A 20,305-nucleotide genomic window follows, 5' to 3' on the forward strand; every position below is an offset into this window, starting at 1 on the left:
ACTATGAAGTAAACAATACAGATTAACTCCAAGATAACATCAGAACATCTACGAAGTAAACAATACAGATTAACTCCAAGATAACATCAGACCAACAATGAGATAAACAACGTGACAGATAAATTAAGAAATATAAGAAAAATTAAGCAAATACATTTTCTCTCATAAACAAAGCAAAAGAACACAAAGTTATATCTTTACAATTTATACCTATCAGTGTATATATTAAAGACTAAAATTTGAGTTATTTGTCCAAGATGCCTCTCTGTTGTTCCATTTATATGTAGCTAGCTAGTCCTCCCTCCGATTCTCTCCCTCTATATATGTATATATCATGTGTATGCACTCTCCATACAGTTTCTACACACGTATTTATTGAGTGTACATGTGTGTACCGATATGCTATCTGCATACATATCCTAACATAAAATACATATACATTTTAATCACTGTCCATCTTGGAAGACGCAGAAAGAGGAAGCTTGAGAGATATATGCACACATACAGACATACATATTCAGCAAATATGTTATATGTATACACACACACTCACTCAATAACTACGACGGCATACAAAATGAATGGAGAACTCAGACAAGAGTGACACACAAACACCCACATATGTTCTTTTTAAATAATTCCTACACATAAACACACACACATTCTTTTTTATATATTCCTATAACACATTTCTATATATTCCTATACTCAAACACACACATATGTATATGTATGTTTTCGTAGATTTTCATGGGTACAGGTATGCAGGTCTTGGCGTATTCGGGTCTTTTCCCGTGTTAGATTGAGAGTATCTTGGCGACGTTTTGACGAGGTCCCACTCGTCATCTTCAGGCTAGTGCCTTCGGTTTCGTGCTTGTGATTGATTTGAATGAAACTGATTTTGAAGGAACCAAATTACTCTCCAAAACTTCAACAAGAGAATAATTATGGAAGCCATCGAAATAGAGAAACACCCCCCACAACATGAATAAACGTGACGATACCTCCCGCCTACCAGGCATCTGGAAACCAGCCCTCGTCAACAAACGAGTTCCAGCCACAAAAACTGACACAGGACCCAGAACAACACAGGACGCCATCACCAATCACCCTCACCAAACATCAATTCCATCAACCAATCAAGATGTGACAACACAGCCAACCAATCCGTTTAAAGCAACAAAGCCAACATTCCATACCCACCCACCTTTATATTATAGAAAAACGGCAGCTCCGATCACGCTTTGCTCGCACAAGCACGAAGCCAAAGGCACCAGTCTGAAGATGACGAGTGGGACCTGGTCGAAACGTCACCAAGATACTGTCAATCTTACATGAGAAAAAACCCGAATACGCCAAGACCTGCATATATATATATATATATATATATATATATATATATATATATGTAGGTCTCTAGTTGTTCGGGTTTTCTCCCGCGTAGAATTGGAGATGTCTTGGCGACGTTTCGACGAAGTCACATTCGTCATCTTCAGGCTGCTGCTGACTACTTCAGGTTTGGTGTAGTCAGCAGCAGCCTGAAGATGACGAATGTGACTTCGTCGAAACGTCGCCAAGACATCTCCAATTCTACGCGGGAGAAAACCTGAACAACTAGAGACCTACATACTAACACCCGCGAAAACCTCAGAAAACATATAAATATATTCCCTATACATAACACACACACACAGACACACGTTCTTTTTACATATTCCTACGAACATTCTTTCATATATATGTATGTATGTATGTATGTTTGTATGTATGTATGTATATGTCTGTGTGATGTATATATATATATACACACAACACACACACACACACACACACACACATATCCCTATACATCAGTGGTTCCCAAACTTGGCTGGAGAATTCTGGGAGTTGAAGTCCACAAATCTTAAAGTTGCCAAGTTGGGAACCACTGCTATACATGAATAATGCACGCATTCTTTTTACATATTCCTATACAAACACTCTTTTGTATATGCAGTATACACATTATACACACCACACACACACACACACACACGTTCTTTTTGTATATTCCTACATACACACTCTTTTGCATATGAAGTATATCCCTCACTAGAAACACACACATACGTTATTTTTATATATTCCTATAAATTCACATTCTTATATATATATATATCCCTTTACATAAACACACACGTTTTTTATATTCCCATACGTAAACACCCACCTTTTTTTAAATTCCTGTAAACACACAAACATTCTCTTTTTACATACATACATACACATAAACACACACACACACACCTTCTCTTGTTTTTCATCTCTCTCTCTCTCTCTCTCTCTCTAAACAAACAGACGCAAGCTCGGTGGAGAAAGGATTCCATTCTAGGCCAACTCCCTGGCGAGGCCTGCTTCCTCCTCTCCCCATCCGCAGCCAGCTCGCGCCATCCAGTCAACCGCCCCTCTGCGTACCCCCTCCAACTCCTTCCCTCCTCGTGCCTGCCCAGAGCCCCCCCCCCCGCTCTCCTCCTCCCGGCCAAGGACGCCCCTTCCTCACCGCTCACCCGTTGGGGCTGCCCAGGCGCCCCTCTGCCCCGCGAGACAGGCCGGCCTCGTAGCTCTCCTCACGGAGCGGCTGCGACCCTGAGGAAGGGGCGGGCGGGAAACGGCGGTAAAGGGGCAGCCGGTCCCGCCCACTCGGGCTCCTCCTCTTCCGGGGGCGGAGAGTCCCGCTCCCCTGTCCTTTTCCACCCCCGCGGCCTAGCGAGGCCTAGCGGCCCGGTTTCCAGGCAACGACGGCCCTGCTTTGCCCAGGCGAAAGGGATGTCGGGAACTGTAGTTCAGCCGAGTGATTCCCAACCTCGCTTGTTCCCTGGAATTATCTATCTATCTACTCTATCTATCTATCTATCTATCTATCGATCTATCTATCTATCTATCTAGCTATCTATCTATCTATCTATCTATCTATCTATCTATCTCTATCGATAGATAGATAGATAGATAGATAGATAGATAGATAGATAGATAGATAGAGAGAGAGAGAGAGAGAGAGAGAGAGAGAGAGGAGAGAGAGAGGAGAGAGAGAGAGAGAGATGTAGATATAAAGAATTTTCCTGGAAAAAGTTGGCAAGTTAGAATAGCATTAACTTAAAGCATTTTAAACAATTAACCACCTAGGAGTGTTTGGGGATATAGAGTACTTTCATCCTTCGTTCACTCATTTTCAACAGGGTAATTTAATAAATGCAGCCCGACTTCTGCATAGTAGAAAAAAGATGGTTCGCAAAAGGAAGGGAGGGAAGGAAGGAAGGAAGGAAGGAAGGGAGAGAAAAAGAGGAAGGAAGAAGAAAAATGGAGGAAGGAAGGAGGAAGGAAGTAGGAAGGAGGGAGAAAAGGAAGGAAGGAAGGAGAGAAAAGAAGGAAGGTGAGAGAAAAGGAGAAAGAAGGCGGAAAGGAAGGAAGGAAGGAAAAAAGAAAGAACAAAAGAAAGATTGTTAACTTTTCAAAAGGACACCTATATAACCAAGCTAGGGAAGGAAGGAAGGAAGGAAGAAGGAGCGTGCAAGCTGCGCGTGCGTAGTCCTCCTGCCCGTCCCTTCAGCCTCCTCCAGCTTCTTGCCCGCAAGGGGGGTGACCCAATGACCCAAAGGCTTGTGTGATGGAGGGCGGAGTCTTGTCAAACCCTGACAATGGAAAGCGCTGATGATGCGAGGGGCGGTGAAGGAAGTTCGAGAGCTTACGTCGCGGGATAGAGGGAAGCTCCCGGCTTTGCGAGGCGGCTGGTCTCGGAGAGGTCTCGTCCCCTTTCATCTGAAGCGATGAATTCGCTGGAACAAGCGGAAGGTAAGGCCGGGAGGATGGGTCCGAACATCCTCGCTTCGTTCCAGCGCAGGTCTGTGTCATTATCCCACGTCCCCCAACCCAAGGCTCCCCCGCCGTCCCCAACCTGGCGCCCCCGGATCTGCTGAACTGTCTTATCTATCTATCTATCTATCTATCTATCTATCTATCTATCTATCTATCTATCTATCTATCTATCTATCTATCTATCTATCTATCTATCTATCCTGTCTCTCATCTATCCATTCATTCATCATCCATCCATCGTATACCACCTATAATCTATCTGTCTGTTTGTCTCTCTATCATCTCTATCCATCATCCCTCCCTCCCTCCCTCCCCTCTCTCTCTCTCTCTTCTCTCTCCTCTCTCTCTCTATCCATCCATCCATCCATCCATCCATCTGTCATGTACCACCTATCTATCATCTTTCTATCTATCATCTGTCTATCATCTATCCATCATCTATCATCTACCTATCCATCTATTCATCCATCCATCCGTCATGTACCATCTCATTTATCTATCTAGCTATCTATCACCATCTATCTATATCATCTATCCATCATCTATCTATCCATCATCTATCTATCTATCTATCTATCTATCTATCTATCTATCTATCTATCTATCTATCTATCCTGTCTCTCATCTATCCATTCATTCATCCATCCATCCATCGTATACCACCTATAATCTATCTGTCTGTTTGTCTGTCTATCATCTATCTATCCATCATCCCTATATACATATATACATATATACATATATACATATATACATATATACATATATACATATATACATATATACTTAAAGTTCGATTATTAAAGGTTCGACAGGTTCGATTCCCAAAAACTTGGGTATGGCTAGCTGATGAGAGCTAAATAGCTTGAAATAGATCGATACTAGTCTCCCTTTATTTATTTATCAGCATAATATAACAAATGTAACAAAAAAGGCAACAGTAAAAAATATTGGGTTTCTGTCTGGATGGACTCTTTGTGACGAGCCTAATGACAGAGAGTGGAAGTGTGACCTTCCCCCCATACTTGGGCATACCAGGGGTTGTGACTTTAAGTGTATGTATGTATGTATGGATGTATGTATGTGTGTGTGTGTGTGTGTGTGTGTGTATGTATGTATATATATATAGTATATATATATATATATATATATATATATATATATATATATATATATATATATCCATCCATCCATCCATCCATCCATCCATCCATCCATCCATCCATCCATCTGTCATGTACCACCTAGCTATCATCTTTCTATCTATCATCTGTCTATCATCTATCCATCATCTATCAGCTACCTATCCATCTATTCATCCATCCATACGTCATGTACCATCTCATTTATCTATCTAGCTATCTATCATCATCTATCTATATCATCTATCCATCATCTATCTATCTATCTATCTAGCTATCTATCTATCTATCTTATCCATCCATCATGCACCACCCATCATGCCATCATGTATGTATGTATCTATCTATCTATCTATCTATCTATCTATCTATCTATCTATCTATCTATCTATCTATCTATCATGTCTATCATCTATCCATCATCTGTCCTATCATCTATCTGTCCTATCCGTCCATCTATTCATCCAGTTTTGTATAGTTTATTCTTTTAATATTTAAGTTACCCTAGCAGCCAATAAATTTAATAAAATTAATTGATTGATGTTCCCTTAGATGGGCCAGGAGTCTTAGGTATGCCTTCACAAGTAATTCAGATTTTCATATATGGGAGAACAGAATTTGTGCTCTGAATATTATAAATTATCTTCTTTACTGTCTCCTTTAATGGCAGTATGGTTTGTTGCAGAGGCAGCCAGATGCTCAGATTGAATTTGGTATTTTGTCTACCTATAGGACCTACTTATTGTTATTGTTATTATTATTATTTCTGTTGCAAGTACGCTGAAATGCTTCTGTACCAGAAACAAATTTCTCGCGTGTCTAATCACACTTGGCCAATAAAGTATTCAGTTTAGCACTACCTTCACTGGATGGGATTGTATTAATGTTTCTGTGTTATCCTCATCCAGTTTACAAAAAAAAGTGTTTATCAGTAAAGGTTCCACTCGGACATACGTGCTAGTCCTTCCTGACTCTAGGAGACGGTCTCATCTCCGTTTCAAAAGCCAAAGAGCCAGCGCTGTCCGAAAACGTCTCCGTGGTCATGTGGCTGGCATGACTCAATGCCAAAGGCGCACGGAACACTGTTACCTTCTCACCAAAGGTGGTTCCTATTTTTCTACTTGCATTTTTACATGCTTTCAAACTGCTAGGTTGGCAGAAGCTGGGATAAGTAATGGGAGCTCACTCCGTTACATGGCACTAGGGATTCGAACCGCTGAACTGTCGACCTTTCTGATCGACAAGCTCAGCATCTTAGCCACTGAGCCACCACGTCCCTCTATTTTTATTGGTACAACAGACAAAATACAGCTAGAATGGGGGAAAAAACCTGCAGATTTATCCAGGTAGGGCCAAAAGTCAGCACTAACTTAAAAGCAACAAATGTCCTTTGCGTAGCCATCACCTCGTAAAGAACTTCTATGGTTTCAAGATGCTAAATCTAAATTCGAAAGCAGGCTTTGACTAATCCGGTTATTCCCTCTCGTTTTTTTAGATCTCAAGGCTTTTGAAAGAAGGCTAACTGAATACATAGCTTGTTTACAACCAGCTACTGGACGCTGGAGAAGTAAGTGACAGGCTTGCCTCCCAATTATTAAATGCTTGATCAAATTGCTGCTATCTGTGTCTTTAAAGAAACTCATGTTGAAAAGCTGGGTGATGGAAATCTGCGTTATTCGGTAAAGTGTATTATAATGACCGTGCTTGCAATTTACAATAAGGGTGATTTTTGCGTAACAACCCTAAAGTAGTTAATAAACTGGATCTCTTCATGGGGTGCTTTAACTCCTTGAACTCCTAACCCTCAAACGACGCACACCAAGACACTAGACACCAGAACAATTTTTCCCTGAATGCCATCACTCTGCTAAACAAATAATCCCTCAACATTGTCAAACTATTTACTAAGGCTGCATTACTATTACTATTATCTTCTCATCGTTCCTATCACACATTCCCTCCCACTTATGACTGCAGGACTATACTTTGTTGCTTGCATCCTACATTTATATTATATTGATTGTTTCTTGATTGCTTATTTGTACCCTATGACCCTCATTAAGTGTGTACCTTATGATTCTTGACGAATGTATCTTATCTTTTATAATACACCGAGAGCATCTGCACCAAAGACAAATTCCTTGTGTGTCCAATCACACTTGGCCATAAAGAATTCGGTTCTATTCTATTTACAACCTTCACAATTTAAGACCGTGATTGGCAGGGTCCTCTTTTGTATTGTTAAGTCAAATTGTTAAGAGCTTGTTCCCAATGTATTCAATGTAACGACATCATTTTTTGTCCTTTCGATTCTTTTCCAGTAATTCTTATAGTGGTATCAGTCTGGACAGCCACTGGTGCTTGGAACTGGTTAATAGATCCCGAAACGCAGAAGGTGGGTGAAGTTCTAGCATATTTTTTTTTTAATTTGCCCTCATAGAAAATATTTAGGATACTTTAGCAAGTATTGTAGGATTGTCTGGAAAATCGCTGTTTCTCCTCTAACAATATCCAAGACATGTCATTACCGTCAATGTAGCACTTTCATCTCTCCAAATCGTGGCACGACAAAACCGCGCTCGACTAAAGCGCGCCCGATTAAACCGCGTCGCTGATGTCATCAACAGGGCGACAACAGCGAGCGCGGAGAAAGAAGGGCGCTTTAAATAGCGCTTTGAAAGCAAGCCGATTCAAGTTAAGGTAAGGGTTAGGTTTAGTTTAGGGCTAGCTTTAGGGTTAGGTTTAGGGTTAGGTTAAGGGTTGGTTTAGGGTTAGGTTAAGGGTTAGTTTAGGGTTAGGTTAGGGGGGTTAGGTTTAGGTTTAGGGGTTAATTTTAAGTTTAGCGTTTCAGCGTGCTTTTTTCTCCGCGCTGTTGTCGCGCTGTGATGATGTCAGCTACACGTTTTGTCGATCCCCTTTAGTCAAAGAGCCAAGGTGGCGCAGTGGTTTAAATGCAGCACGCAGGCTACTGCTAGATCACATGTCAGCGGTTCAAAATCTCACCGCTCAGGGTTGACTCAGCCTTCCATCCTTCCGAGGGTGGGTAAAATGAGGACCCAGATTGTTGGGGGCAATATGCTGACTCTCTGTAACCTCTTAGAGAGGCCTAGAAAAGGCCTATGAAGCGTATATAAGTCTACTGCTATAGTCGAACGCGGTTTGGGGTGGAACCCTCCAAATAGGAATCCAATCCCACACTTCTAGAAGCATGTTAGAACAACATAGGGGAGTTGTCCATTTGTGATGATATCACAATTTTGGGGTCTTTTAGATTAGATTTCAGAAGTGAACAACTAGAATCTGTCTACCTTCAAAGAAAAGAAAAATCAGCAGAGTTGCAGAGAAAAATTAGAAATTAGGCTTATTGCTTTTTGCTGAGAAGGAAATCGAAAGTACAGTACAGATTTTCACTTCTTGAACAGTTTTTGTGGGTTCCGTTTTTTTAAGTTTGTGTTGACGTCATCCAGCGTAAGAGTGTTTTTTAAAATAAAAATAAGTGTTTTGATTCTCTCCTAGGTGTCTTTTTTCACGTCTCTATGGAATCATCCATTCTTCACCATTAGCTGTATTACATTAATTGGATTATTTTTGCTGGGATACATAAAAGAGTAGTGGCGCCCTCAATGTATCCTTTCCAAGGGTTTTATGCAGGTACCAGGTGCGAATGTGTGCAATACATAACTATTTAATATGTCCTCGACTTACAACAGTTTGTTTAATAACCAAAGTTTCAAACGCACTGAAAAAACTGATCTCTGACCGTGTTTCAGTTATGACCTCTGCAGCATTCCCCGTGATCATGCGATCAAAATTAACTGACTCATATTTATGACCGTTGCTGTATCTCAAGATCATGTGATCCCCCTTTGCGTTCAAAGGGGAAGCCAGATTCACTTAACAACTGGGTTACTAGCTTATCAACTGCAGTGATTCCCTTAACAGCTGAGGCAGAAAGGTCGTAAATGGGGCAAAGTTCACTTAACAAACATGTCACTTATCAGCAGAAATGTTGGGCCCAATTGTGCTTGTAAGTTAAGGACTACCTGTAGGCTGTTTAGTCATTTTTACAGGAGAGTAATTTAAGCGTAAGAAGCTCTTAACTCTAGTGTAGGTTTTGCCCAGATTAAAGCTTTTCCCTCTTAAAAAGCACAGAAAAGGAGAATTATAGCTTTGTGCCATTTCTGGATATAGAAAGGCAGCAGAATCTCATTTGATGTGTGTGTGAGAGTGACTGTGTGTGTGTGTGTGTGTGTGGACAGCAAAAAATACAACTATATACATTACAGACAGATAGATAGATAGATAGATAGAGTTGCATTTTTGCTGATAAATAAATGGAGACTAGTATAGATCTATTTCAATCTATTTAGCTCTCATCAGCTAGCCATACCCTTGCTGGATTGAACTTGGGCTGTTTACATATTAGGCAATTGTATTAACCTGTAAGCCACAAGCTCTTCTCCCTTTATCAGCTGAGCCAGGGGGAATGATTAAGTGTTTTTTCTTTATCAAAGAATGCGGGCATACCAGGTGTTTTGACAAAGAAAAAACTATGTGTGTGTAATATATATGTATGTATGCACGCACAGCACGCGCGCCGCGCACACACACACATATCTAATCTATCTATCTATCTATCTATCTATCTATCTATCTATCTATCTATCTATCTATCTATCTATCTATTATCTATCTATATATATAGAGAGAGTGAGTGAGTCACAACCCCTGGTATGGCCAAATATGGGAGGAAGCATACTGCTTCCTTTCTCTGTCTATCGCTCATCACAAGAGACCATCCAGACAGAAAGCCATTATTTTTACTGTTGCCTTTGTTACATTTGTGTTGCATTTGTGCTGATAAATAAGCTGATAAATAAGGCTAGCTGATGAGAGCTAATAGCTTGAAATAGATCTATACTAGTCACCCTTTATTTATTTATCAGCACAAATGCAACACACACACACACACACACACACACATATATTAATAATTTGTCGCTGATAAGCATTTTTAAATAATTATCAAGCAGTTAGCAGGAATTAAAAATTTGGTGAGACATTCAGAAATATATCTTTTTAATCAGTGTGCTAAATGGATTAGGAAAGCAGGACCATTGACTATGGAGAAAGTATGTTTCTTTGACACCCTCTTCAGCATTGCCGCTCGATGTCGAACTGTTTTGGCAGAATACAACATGTCATGTGATGATGTAAGTGACTCTTTTTTCCCCTTGGATAACTACGTTGAGTTTTGACACCTTAAACGAAACTTCTGGCGGGAGGGAGTTGCCGGTTTATTTTATTTTATTGTCATTGCACATTGTACGACGAAATTAAACGCCATGTTCAGTGTACATTATACATAAAAATAAAACAAAAGCACACATCTTTCACATTCTATACAATTGAATTTAAAAATCCTGATATTACGTTAATATTGCACTATTAGTGGAATTCAATTTAGTTACTGCTCTGGAAGCTGTTTTTCAGCCTATTCGTCCTTGTTTTTATTATCCTGTACCGTCTGCCGGATGGTAATAGTTCAAAAAAAAGGGGGGGAGGGGTGCCCAGGATGAGATGGATCTTTAAGGATGTTCTGAACTTTCTTAAGGCATCGGGAGCTCTAAAGCTCTTTGAAAGAGGGGAGAGGGCAGCCAATGATCCTCTGGGCAATGACTTTAACTCTCTGGAATGCTGTCCTATCTGCCCCTGTGCAATTGGCAAACCATACACAGCTGCAGTACCATATATACTCGAGTATAGGCCGACCCGAATATAAGCCGAGGCACCTAATTTTACCACAAAAAAACTGGAAAAGTTATTGACTCGAGTATAAGCCTAGGGTGGGAAATGCAGCAGCTACCGGTAAATTTCAAAAATAAAATAGATACCAATAATGTTTTTGAATATTTATTTCAAAGAAAAACAGTAAACTAGCGGTGTATTCAATGAAATACTTCACTCACCTCATGATGCTGATGTCCCGCTGTGATGATGATGTCCCGTGCAGCCGCGGGAGCGATGTCCCCCTCCTATGACACACGGCACAGTGATTCCTATCATTGGATCACTGTACCAGAGGAGGTGGGACATCGCTATGTGGCTGCTTGCCATAACAAGGAGGAGGTGGGACATCGTTGCAGAGCGGCAGGAGGGGGAGGAAGGGAATCATAAGACAGCCCTGCATTACATTAGAACGTGAGGAGGGGGGATGGTGCGGTGCGCGCTGCACGGCAAACTGACACAGAGGGAGGGGAAACTCACAGGGGCGCCGGGCCATTCACAAGCGTCACCCAGCGGCATGGCCCCGCCCCTTTTTTCTCCTCCATTTCGGGCAAATTTTTCACTGACTCGAGTATAAGCCGAGGTGGCTTTTTTCAGCCCAAAAAGTGGGCTGAAAAACTCGGCTTATACTTGAGTATATACGGTAAGTTAAAATACTCCCTATGGTGCAGCAGTAGAATGTCACCAGCATTTTCCCATTCAGTTATTGTCCTGAGAAATCTCAGGTAGTAGAATCTCTGCTGGGTTTATCTTGCCATGTTAAGGCTGGTTGTTGTTTTTTTCCCCCCCCTCCACCCGCACAGACTGGAAAATTAATCTTGAAACCTCGTCTCCACGTCCAATAACCCACGGCCTTTGCGTAAAGGGATCGTGAATTACACACGCCACTTTGGTTTCTTCTTCTTCGCTACAACAGGCCAAAGGGGACGAGAAACGGGCTTTGTCTTCAACCTTCGCTGGAAAGGCGGGCGAGAAACATCTTTCTACCCGAACTCTTTGTGTTATCGATTTTTCCTCCTAGGACAGTATTACGGTTTCCTCATCTCGAATGGCGAGGTGGCGCCCAGGCAGCTCCTCCGGAGACCCGTCTCCATTTACAACACGCGAGTCTTGTAAATAGAAAACGGCGACAGTGTTTGTACTGCCATTCGCCACGGCGTATTTTTTTTAACCAGTGTGTGTGTGTGTGTGTGTTTGTGGATTGTGAGCTCTCTACCCTCTCCCACATTGCCGTCCCAATTTGTGGATAGTCACATCCAGAGGGTCATCTGTGGTTTGTTCGATGATGAGTGGGTTGACATGCTGCCTAATGTTCACTGCAGTTGGGTCCTTTATCTGACGGCAGCAACCTCCGTCGACTGGAACTTACCAGCAGCTAACGTTTCAGAGTATCGTTGCGATTTTGAGTTAGCTGCTTCCCACAGCTCTGCAGGTGTAAAAGTTAGTTTCCTTTTTGGCTCGTTTGGACCCAGAACATGGGAGAGCGAGCCTCCCGAGAAGTCACATTTTGCATTTTCGTTGCTAATAATTATAAAACGTTGGCCCGCGCACGTTGGAAAAGCAGAGGGAAAATGAATGGCGCATCGCCCACAAACACTTGGTGCGGAGCTAATTTTTTTAGTCCCTAGTTTTTCGCTTTGTGCAACCTTCGATTCTGCTCTGTTCTCCACAGCTGCTGTTTTTTCGCTCTTCCTCTCCAGAGTTGTCCTCCCCCCCCCCCGCATTAAAACAACAACAACAATGTTATTGGATTGAAATTGCTGCCAGGAGAGATCCGCCGTGAAATTAATAGTATTGCTGGATGGGATGCAAATGTTCTTCATATTAACTTGACGAAAAGAAGTGCCAGAAATGTTAACCAAACCATTTTGCTGTTCTTTCGGGTTTTGTTTTAGCCTGGGGCATGCAAGATACCCTCAACTGACCTAACAGATTTGAAGAATTTGGGAAGTAGGTTTGCAGCCTTGTATTGGACACCTGCAAACTTCCAAACTCAGCTTGATGGGTAGCTAAGTTTTTCTGTGTTTGCATTAGCCATTTGCAGAACTAGCATGACTGCAAATGTAACGCCACGCTAGAAGTGGGAACAGCATCATGGAAGCCATACAGGATGCTCTCAAACCATAGTTCTCTGTGTTGATGATAGTTTAATTTAGCAGAAGTACTGGAGACGTGAAGCTTTCACTCTGATATTGGAAGCGGTCTCTTTGGTTGTATTTTTCACCAAAAATACCTGCTTAAGAAAAAGGTTTTGTAACCCATGAAAATCAGATTCTAGATTGCTTAGTGACTCTGTAGTTTCTCCATAAGGGAAATTTCTTAAAAAAAACTCCTTTTTTAACAAATGATTTTAATTACCCTTGTTACATGGAAGTGTTAAATAATAATAATATATAATATAATAAGTGGCTGTGACCCACAGTGTGACTTTTAAAATACCGTTCAGGAATATAATTTTAAAATCCTTGAGCCTTTTTTAAAAAGCATTTAAATAAGTGCATTGTTCTTTTAAGGCGCAGCTGAGACCAAAAGGATCCTTACTGTGCAAGAATTTAGAGGAGAAGAAAATCTTTGGGTTTAGTAATAATGCACCTCAAAAGTCTGATTTTTTTCCCCCTTCTTTTGCTCTTCAAATGTCTTCTCCGTTCCTTACATCACCGTGGTTTTTAAGCAGCTGTACATTTTTGTAGGAATTGCCTTTTAATAAATATTTATTGTTTGATCTTTAAAAAAAAAATGCGAGAGTGTGTTTGTTGGAAGTAAAACCTCTGAAATCACTAACTTCTGAAAATTCTATTGGGGAAAAATTGCAAAATACCGTTGTTTTCTGCAATAAAAAATAGTTGGAAACCAACCAATGGTTGAGGGTCCATACCAGTCCTACAAATAGTCACGCTACGTGAATTTATAGCAAGAAATCTTAAAAGTAGAGTATATTGGATTTATACATTTTCCTAGTTGTTGTAGAATGACTTATAGTCAGGAATAACATGGTAGCACCTTACCCAACCATATGCATTTCATAAAAATTGGTGGTCTTTGGTCACCAAAGAATAATCTCTTCCCTTAAGATTTAATTATAGACATGATTATCTATTACGGCCCCATTCCATTTTTTAAAAAAGAATCTCTTAGTTGATAAAGCATTGTGCAGGTAATCCTTGATTTACACCATTCATTTAGTGTACCCGTTCAAGTTACGATGGCAATGAAAAAAGTGATGACCGTTTTCACACTTATGACCATTGCAGCATCCTCGTGGCCATATCAGAATCCGGACAACTTGACAACTGACTCGTATTTATGATGGTTGCAGAGTCACAGGATCACCTTTTTCCAACCTTGTGATAAGCAAGTCAATGCAGAATCCAAATTCACTTAACAACCATCTTAACTCACTTAACAACTACAGTGATTCACTTAACAACTATGGCTGAGAATGGCCTTAAAAGTGGGCCGAAACTTACTAAGCAAATGTCTCACTTAGCAACAGAAATTTAGGTGGTGGTCGTAAGTCAAAGTTGACTACCTGTAGAAGTTGAAAACCGACCCCTAATTGCCCAAATACAGCTGTTATCAATGTAACTTTGAAAATAACCTAAATAGCTCATTTTTGCATACTACTGTTTGTAAAACAAACTGCAGAATACAGAGAACAGAGTGCATCCTCACCCATAACTTCCCCAGATTTTGATAAACCAGTTCTTTTCTACTGGCATGATAAATTCCAGTATTTTCAGTCCATCTTCCCAATTCTAGAATCAATTCTGTGCCATTCTCCCATTGCTTACTAGCTATATTATTATATAATATTATTTATACAGCTAGCAGCTATACAGCTAGCCATACAGTAAGGGTATAGCTAACTGGTGAGAGCTAAATAGCTTGAAATAGATCTATACTAGTCTACCTTTATTATTTATCAGCACAAACACAACACAAATGTAACAAGGCAACATAAAAAAAATGGCTTCCCAGAGTGAGCCGATAGACAGGGAAAGGAAAGCAGTATGCTACCTCCCATATTTGGGGCATACCAGGGTTGTGACACTATATATAGTGTGTGGTGTGTGTGTTGTGTGTGTTTGTACACGATACATATGTATATATGTATAGCATACATACATACTTATATATACATACATATATACACACATATACACACACAAACACACCACACATACACATATAACACACACACATATGATAGATAGATAGATAGATAGATATAGAGATAGATAGATAGATAGATAGATGTGACACAATAGATAGATAGATAGATTGACACAATAGATAGATTGATAGATAGATACGATAGATAGATAGATAGATAGATAGATAGATAGATAGATAGATAGATAGATAGATAGATAGTGGGTTGTGACACAATAGAGAGATGATAGATAGATAGATAGATAGATAGAATAGATAGATAGATAGATAGATAGATATAGATAGATAGATAGATAGGGGTTGTGACACAATAAGATATAGATAGATAGATAGATAGATAGATTAGATAGATAGATAGATAGATAGATAGTATTTCTGCACTTGGGAGCTCTCTCTTAAAATTTAAGGGATGGTTACAGCTTATCAACCTAAGACAAAATTTGTTGGGAAAGAATGAAAGTTAGCAATCTAGTGGTACTAAAATAATACGTACTGGACATATATCCGCTGTTAAACTTCCAGTAAAACTTCAGCAGCAGAAGTGATCCCTCCATCCGTCCTCCCCGCCCACCGATCTCACGGACTAGTCTGGACCTGTCTTTAACCTAAGCGGAAAAAAGTTCCTTTCCATTAAAGAGATTACTTTAGATCCCAGTGCAGCTTCATGCACTGAACTGAGATAAGGTAACCTACTGACAAGGAGGATTTCATAACTATATGGATTATACGGGAGATAAAACTCGATCAAGATGAGACCCTGGATAACTTGGAGGAAAAATTTGGTGGCAACCGATCTCAGTAATGGAGACATGTTTCATCTACTCTCATCCTTTGTATCGATGGACGGCTCACCGCAATCTGGTATGAAAGACATTGCTTTATTGTTTTAGGCAAGATTAACTTGCATTTATTATCCAAGGGTTAAATACTATACAATAGAAATGTATATCTGATTCTGGGCACTTTAGCGTACGTATTTTAAGATATGGTTGAATTTAGGCAGCTTTTTAATTTTTCATGGTTTCAGAAAAAGATGATTGAAATGTGGAGATTTCAAAATACAGGAGGTTAGAAAGAAGGCCTTCCTATTATTAGGCCGAAGAATTTGGTGGGATTCTACCAAATAGCAATAGCAATTGCATTTAGTCTTACAGTATATACCGCTTTATAGTGCTTTATAGTCCTCTCTAAGCGGTTTACAGAGTCAGCATTTTGCCCCCAACAATCCGGGTCCTCATTTTACCCCCCTTGGAAGGATGGAAGGCTGAGTCAACCTTGAGCCTGGTGAGATTCGAACTGCTGGCGGTAGGCAGAGTTAGCCTGCAATAGCGATAGCACTTAGACTTATATACCGCTTCACAGCGCTTTTATAGTCCTCTCTAAGCAGTTTACAGAGTCAGCCTATTGCCCCAACAATTTGGGTCCTCATTTTACCCACCTCGGGAGGATGGAGGCCGAGTCAAATGTAGAATGATTCTTTAAAAAATGTTCGTAGCAGACTTGACGATCTTAAGAAAGCTGCCCTCTTGCCATTAACTCAGGGAGAAAACTGCATTTAAAACCCAGCTCAAACCAGAGGAGGCTTTGATTACAGCTAACCTGTGAGTAGAAGAAAAAAAAATCTAAGCAGGATTTATAATTCGTATTATAAATTGTCAACAACTGGAATATATTGTTAACTTTAATTTTTTTTAAAAAAAAAAATCCCACTAAATAAATCAAGCTCCTGTATTTTATAGGGGTCTGGCAACGAAGGGAAATCTTTCTCAATCCAACTCAACTGAATCTCCAATTACTCTCCAAGCACCAGAGGGCAGGGCAAGAAACAATGGATGGAAACTAATCAAGGAGAGAAGCAACCTGGAATTAAGGAGAAACTTCCTAACAGTGAGGACAATTAACCAACGGAACAGCTTGCCACCAGAAATCGTGGGCACTCCCATCTCTGGAGGTTTAAAGAAGAGACTGGATAGTCAAGTTGTCTGAAATGGTATAGGATCCTGAGCAGGGGGCTGACTGGAAGACCTCCAATGTCCCTTCCAGCTCATTCAATTCAATTATTCTATTCTATTTATTTCTCTATTCTTCTATTCTATTCTATTCATTTCTCTATTCTATTCTTCTTTTCTATTGTTTCTCTCTTCTATTCTCTCTTCTATTCATTTTCTATTATTCTATTCTATTCATTTCCTCTAGTTTATTATTCTATTCTATTGTATTTCTCTATTCTATTCATTTCTCTATTCTATTATTCTATTCTATTCATTTCTCTATTCTATTATTCTATTCTTTTCTTTTCATTTCTCTATTCTATTCTCTATTCATTTCCTCTATTCTATTATTCTATTCTCTATTCATTTCTCTATTCTATTATTCTATTCGTTTCTCTCTTCTATTCTCTCTTCTATTATTCTATTCTATTCTTTTCATTTCTCTATTCTATTCTCTATTCTATTCTATTCATTTCTCTATTCTATTATTGTATTCTATTTGTTTCTCTCTTCTATTATTCTATTCTATTCATTTTTCTATTATGCTATTCTATTCATTTCTCTATTCTATTATTCTATTCTCTATTCATTTCTCTATTCTATTATTCTATTCTATTTGTTTCTCTCTTCTATTCTCTCTTCTATTATTCTATTCTATTCTTTTCATTTCTCTATTCGATTATTCTATTCTATTTGTTTCCCTCTTCTATTCTCTCTTCTATTATTCTATTCTATTCATTTTTCTATTATTCTATTCTATTCATTTCCTCTATTCTATTATTCATTTCTCTATTCTATTATTCTATTCTATTTGTTTCTCTCTTCTATTATTCTATTCTATTCATTTTTCTATTATTCTATTCTATTCACTTCCTCTATTCTATTATTCTATTCTATTCTCTATTCTATTCATTTCTCTATTCTCTATCCTCTTATTCTCCTCTCCTCTTTTCTTCTATCCTTATTCCTGCCCTGTCCTTCTCTCTCTCCTCCCTTCCATCCCCTCCCCTTCTTATGCTATTCTTGTAGTCCATTCATTGGATGGCGCGTAAGGGCGAGTTGAGCGCCCTGCGGCAACCGATCGCCTCTCCGCCCCGGGTAGGAAGCGAATGCAATGCAGAGCGGCCTGGGAAAGACAAGCCGCGGAGACCCCGACTCATCCACCCAGCGACCCCGGCGGCCCATCCGTCCCCCGCTCCCCTCCTCCCCAAGCCAAGCCCCTTCTTCCGCCTTGCTCCGGGGCGGAGAGCGGCGCATGCGTCCCAGCCGCCCACGTGGGGAAGAAGGCCCGCCGACCTGTCCCCGGTGTCTTCGGTGGGAGCGGCTCGCTCGGCCATGGCAAGACCAAGGCCCGTTCGCTTTCGCCCGCCGCTTTCGCTCCGGCCGGGAGCCCGAGCGAGCCGGCGGCGGAAGACGAAGCGGAGAAGAAGAGGCAAGCTCCCCGGCCGCCGAGCTGCTGGAGAAGGCAAGGCAAGAGGGAACGTGGGTGCCCACGGAGGGGTGGTGGTGGTGGTGGTGGAAGCCGGGCTCGCCTTTACCAATCGCGCCCTCTCCATCCCTGGAGAAGAGACTGGAGAGTCCCTCCCTGGTCTGAGATGGAATATAGGTTCTCTCCTGCTGGAGCAGGGGGCTGGACTAGACGACCTCCAGGTCCCTCCCAGCTCTCAGTGAGAAGAATTGCACCGTGGAACGACTTGCTTTCCATAAGTTGTGAATTGCTCCAACACTGGAGTTGTTGAGAAGATGTTGGGCAGCCATTTATCTGAAGTGGCGCAGGGTTTCCTGCCTAAGCGGGGGTTGGACTAGAAGACCTCCGAGGGTCCCTTCCAGCTCTTACTCTGTTTCATTCTAGCGTGGGGAAGGGTTGGGCGTCAGGGGGAGAGAGGAGGGGGCTGCATTAACAGAGGGATAGAATCAAGATCACGTGAAGAGTTAATGCCACTTTGTTATGCGCTTGGAATATGCTGCATCTCATTCTCTGTCACATCCTCTTCTTCTCTTGCTCTCAATCGTTCCCAGCATGAGGCTCTTCTCCAGGGAGTCCTTCCTTCTCATTAGGTGGCCAAGGTATTTGAGTTTCAGAAGAGATAGATAGATAGATTGATAGATAGATAGATAGATAGATAGATAGATAGATAGATAGATAGATGATAGATAGATAGATAGATAGATAGATAGATAGATAGATAGATGATAGATAGATAGATGATAGATAGATATATACATAGATGATAGATAGATGATAGATAGATGATAGATAGATACATAGAAGATAGATAGAAGATAGACAGACAGACAGACAGACAGATGTAGGTAGGTAGGTAGGTTAGGTAGGTAGGTAGGTAGGGTAGGTAGGTAGGTAGGTAGGTAGGTAGGTAGATAGATAGATAGATAGATAGATAGATAGATAGATAGATAGATAGATAGATAGATAGATAGATAGATAGATAGATAGATAGATAGATAGATGATAGATAGATGATAGATAGATAGATAGATAGATGATAGATAGATGATAGATAGATAGATACATAGAAGATAGATGATAGATAGATAGATGATAGAGATAGTGATAGATAGATAGATAGATAGATAGATAGATAGATAGATAGATAGATAGAGGTAGGTAGGTAGATACATAGATGATAGATAGATGATAGATAGATAGATAGATAGATATATAGATGATAGATAGATAGATAGATAGATAGATAGATAGATAGATATATAGATAGATAGAGGTAGGTAGGTAGTAGGTAGGTAGGTAGGGGTAGGTAGGTAGGGTAGATAGATAGATAGATAGATAGATAGATAGATAGATAGATAGATAGATAGATAGATGATAGATAGATAGATAGATAGATAGATTCCGTGACTCCCATCCAGCCACCTCATTCTCTGCTGTCCCCTTCTTCTTTTGCCCTCCATCTTTCCCAGCATGAGGCTCTTCTCCAGGGAGTCCGTCCTTCTCATTAGGTGGCCAAAGTCTTTGAGTTTCCTCTTCAGGGTCTGGCCTTCTAAAGAGCAGTTAGGGTTGATCTCCTCCAGGACTGACCGATTGGATGGCCTTGCAGTCCAAGGGACTCGCAGGAGTCTTCCTCCAGCATCAGAGTTCAAAACGCCTCCATTCTTTTGCGCTCAGCCTTCCTTAGGGTCCAACTTTCCCCATCTGCGGTGATCTTGGATCCCAGGAAAGTAAAATCGCTTACTACCTCCCATTTCTTCCCCATCTATTGCCAGGAATTGAGAGGGCCAGATGCCATGATCTTAGTTTTCTTTTTTTTATTGAAGAGTTTTAATAAAACTCCAACCCTCCCTCCCCCAACTTCCCAGAGCAAAATACAGGGTATAAACATTAAC

At 40.6% G+C, this 20,305-nt stretch overlaps 2 protein-coding genes across 2 annotated transcripts in view; both read left to right on the forward strand.

The window, feature by feature from the left end:
* The first annotated feature begins 3,689 nt into the window (after window positions 1–3,689).
* Window positions 3,690–11,675, forward strand: CNEP1R1 (CTD nuclear envelope phosphatase 1 regulatory subunit 1). Its single transcript, XM_032231453.1, is given in 7 exon segments — window positions 3,690–3,828; window positions 6,490–6,561; window positions 7,316–7,389; window positions 8,511–8,577; window positions 8,580–8,619; window positions 10,153–10,207; window positions 11,585–11,675. Coding segments are annotated over 7 exon segments (375 nt in total). The 5' UTR covers window positions 3,690–3,803; the 3' UTR covers window positions 11,627–11,675.
* A 6,510-nt stretch (window positions 11,676–18,185) lies between these two features.
* The window catches only part of HEATR3 (HEAT repeat containing 3), a 28,148-nt gene continuing 26,028 nt past the window's right edge, over window positions 18,186–20,305 (forward strand). The window contains 1 exon segment of the mRNA XM_032231140.1: window positions 18,186–18,410. Coding sequence (XP_032087031.1) covers window positions 18,201–18,410 — 210 coding nt within the window. The 5' untranslated portion in view covers window positions 18,186–18,200.

This window comes from Thamnophis elegans, chromosome 14, assembly GCF_009769535.1.
Source record: "Thamnophis elegans isolate rThaEle1 chromosome 14, rThaEle1.pri, whole genome shotgun sequence".
NCBI classification, from domain to species: Eukaryota; Metazoa; Chordata; class Lepidosauria; order Squamata; family Colubridae; genus Thamnophis; species Thamnophis elegans.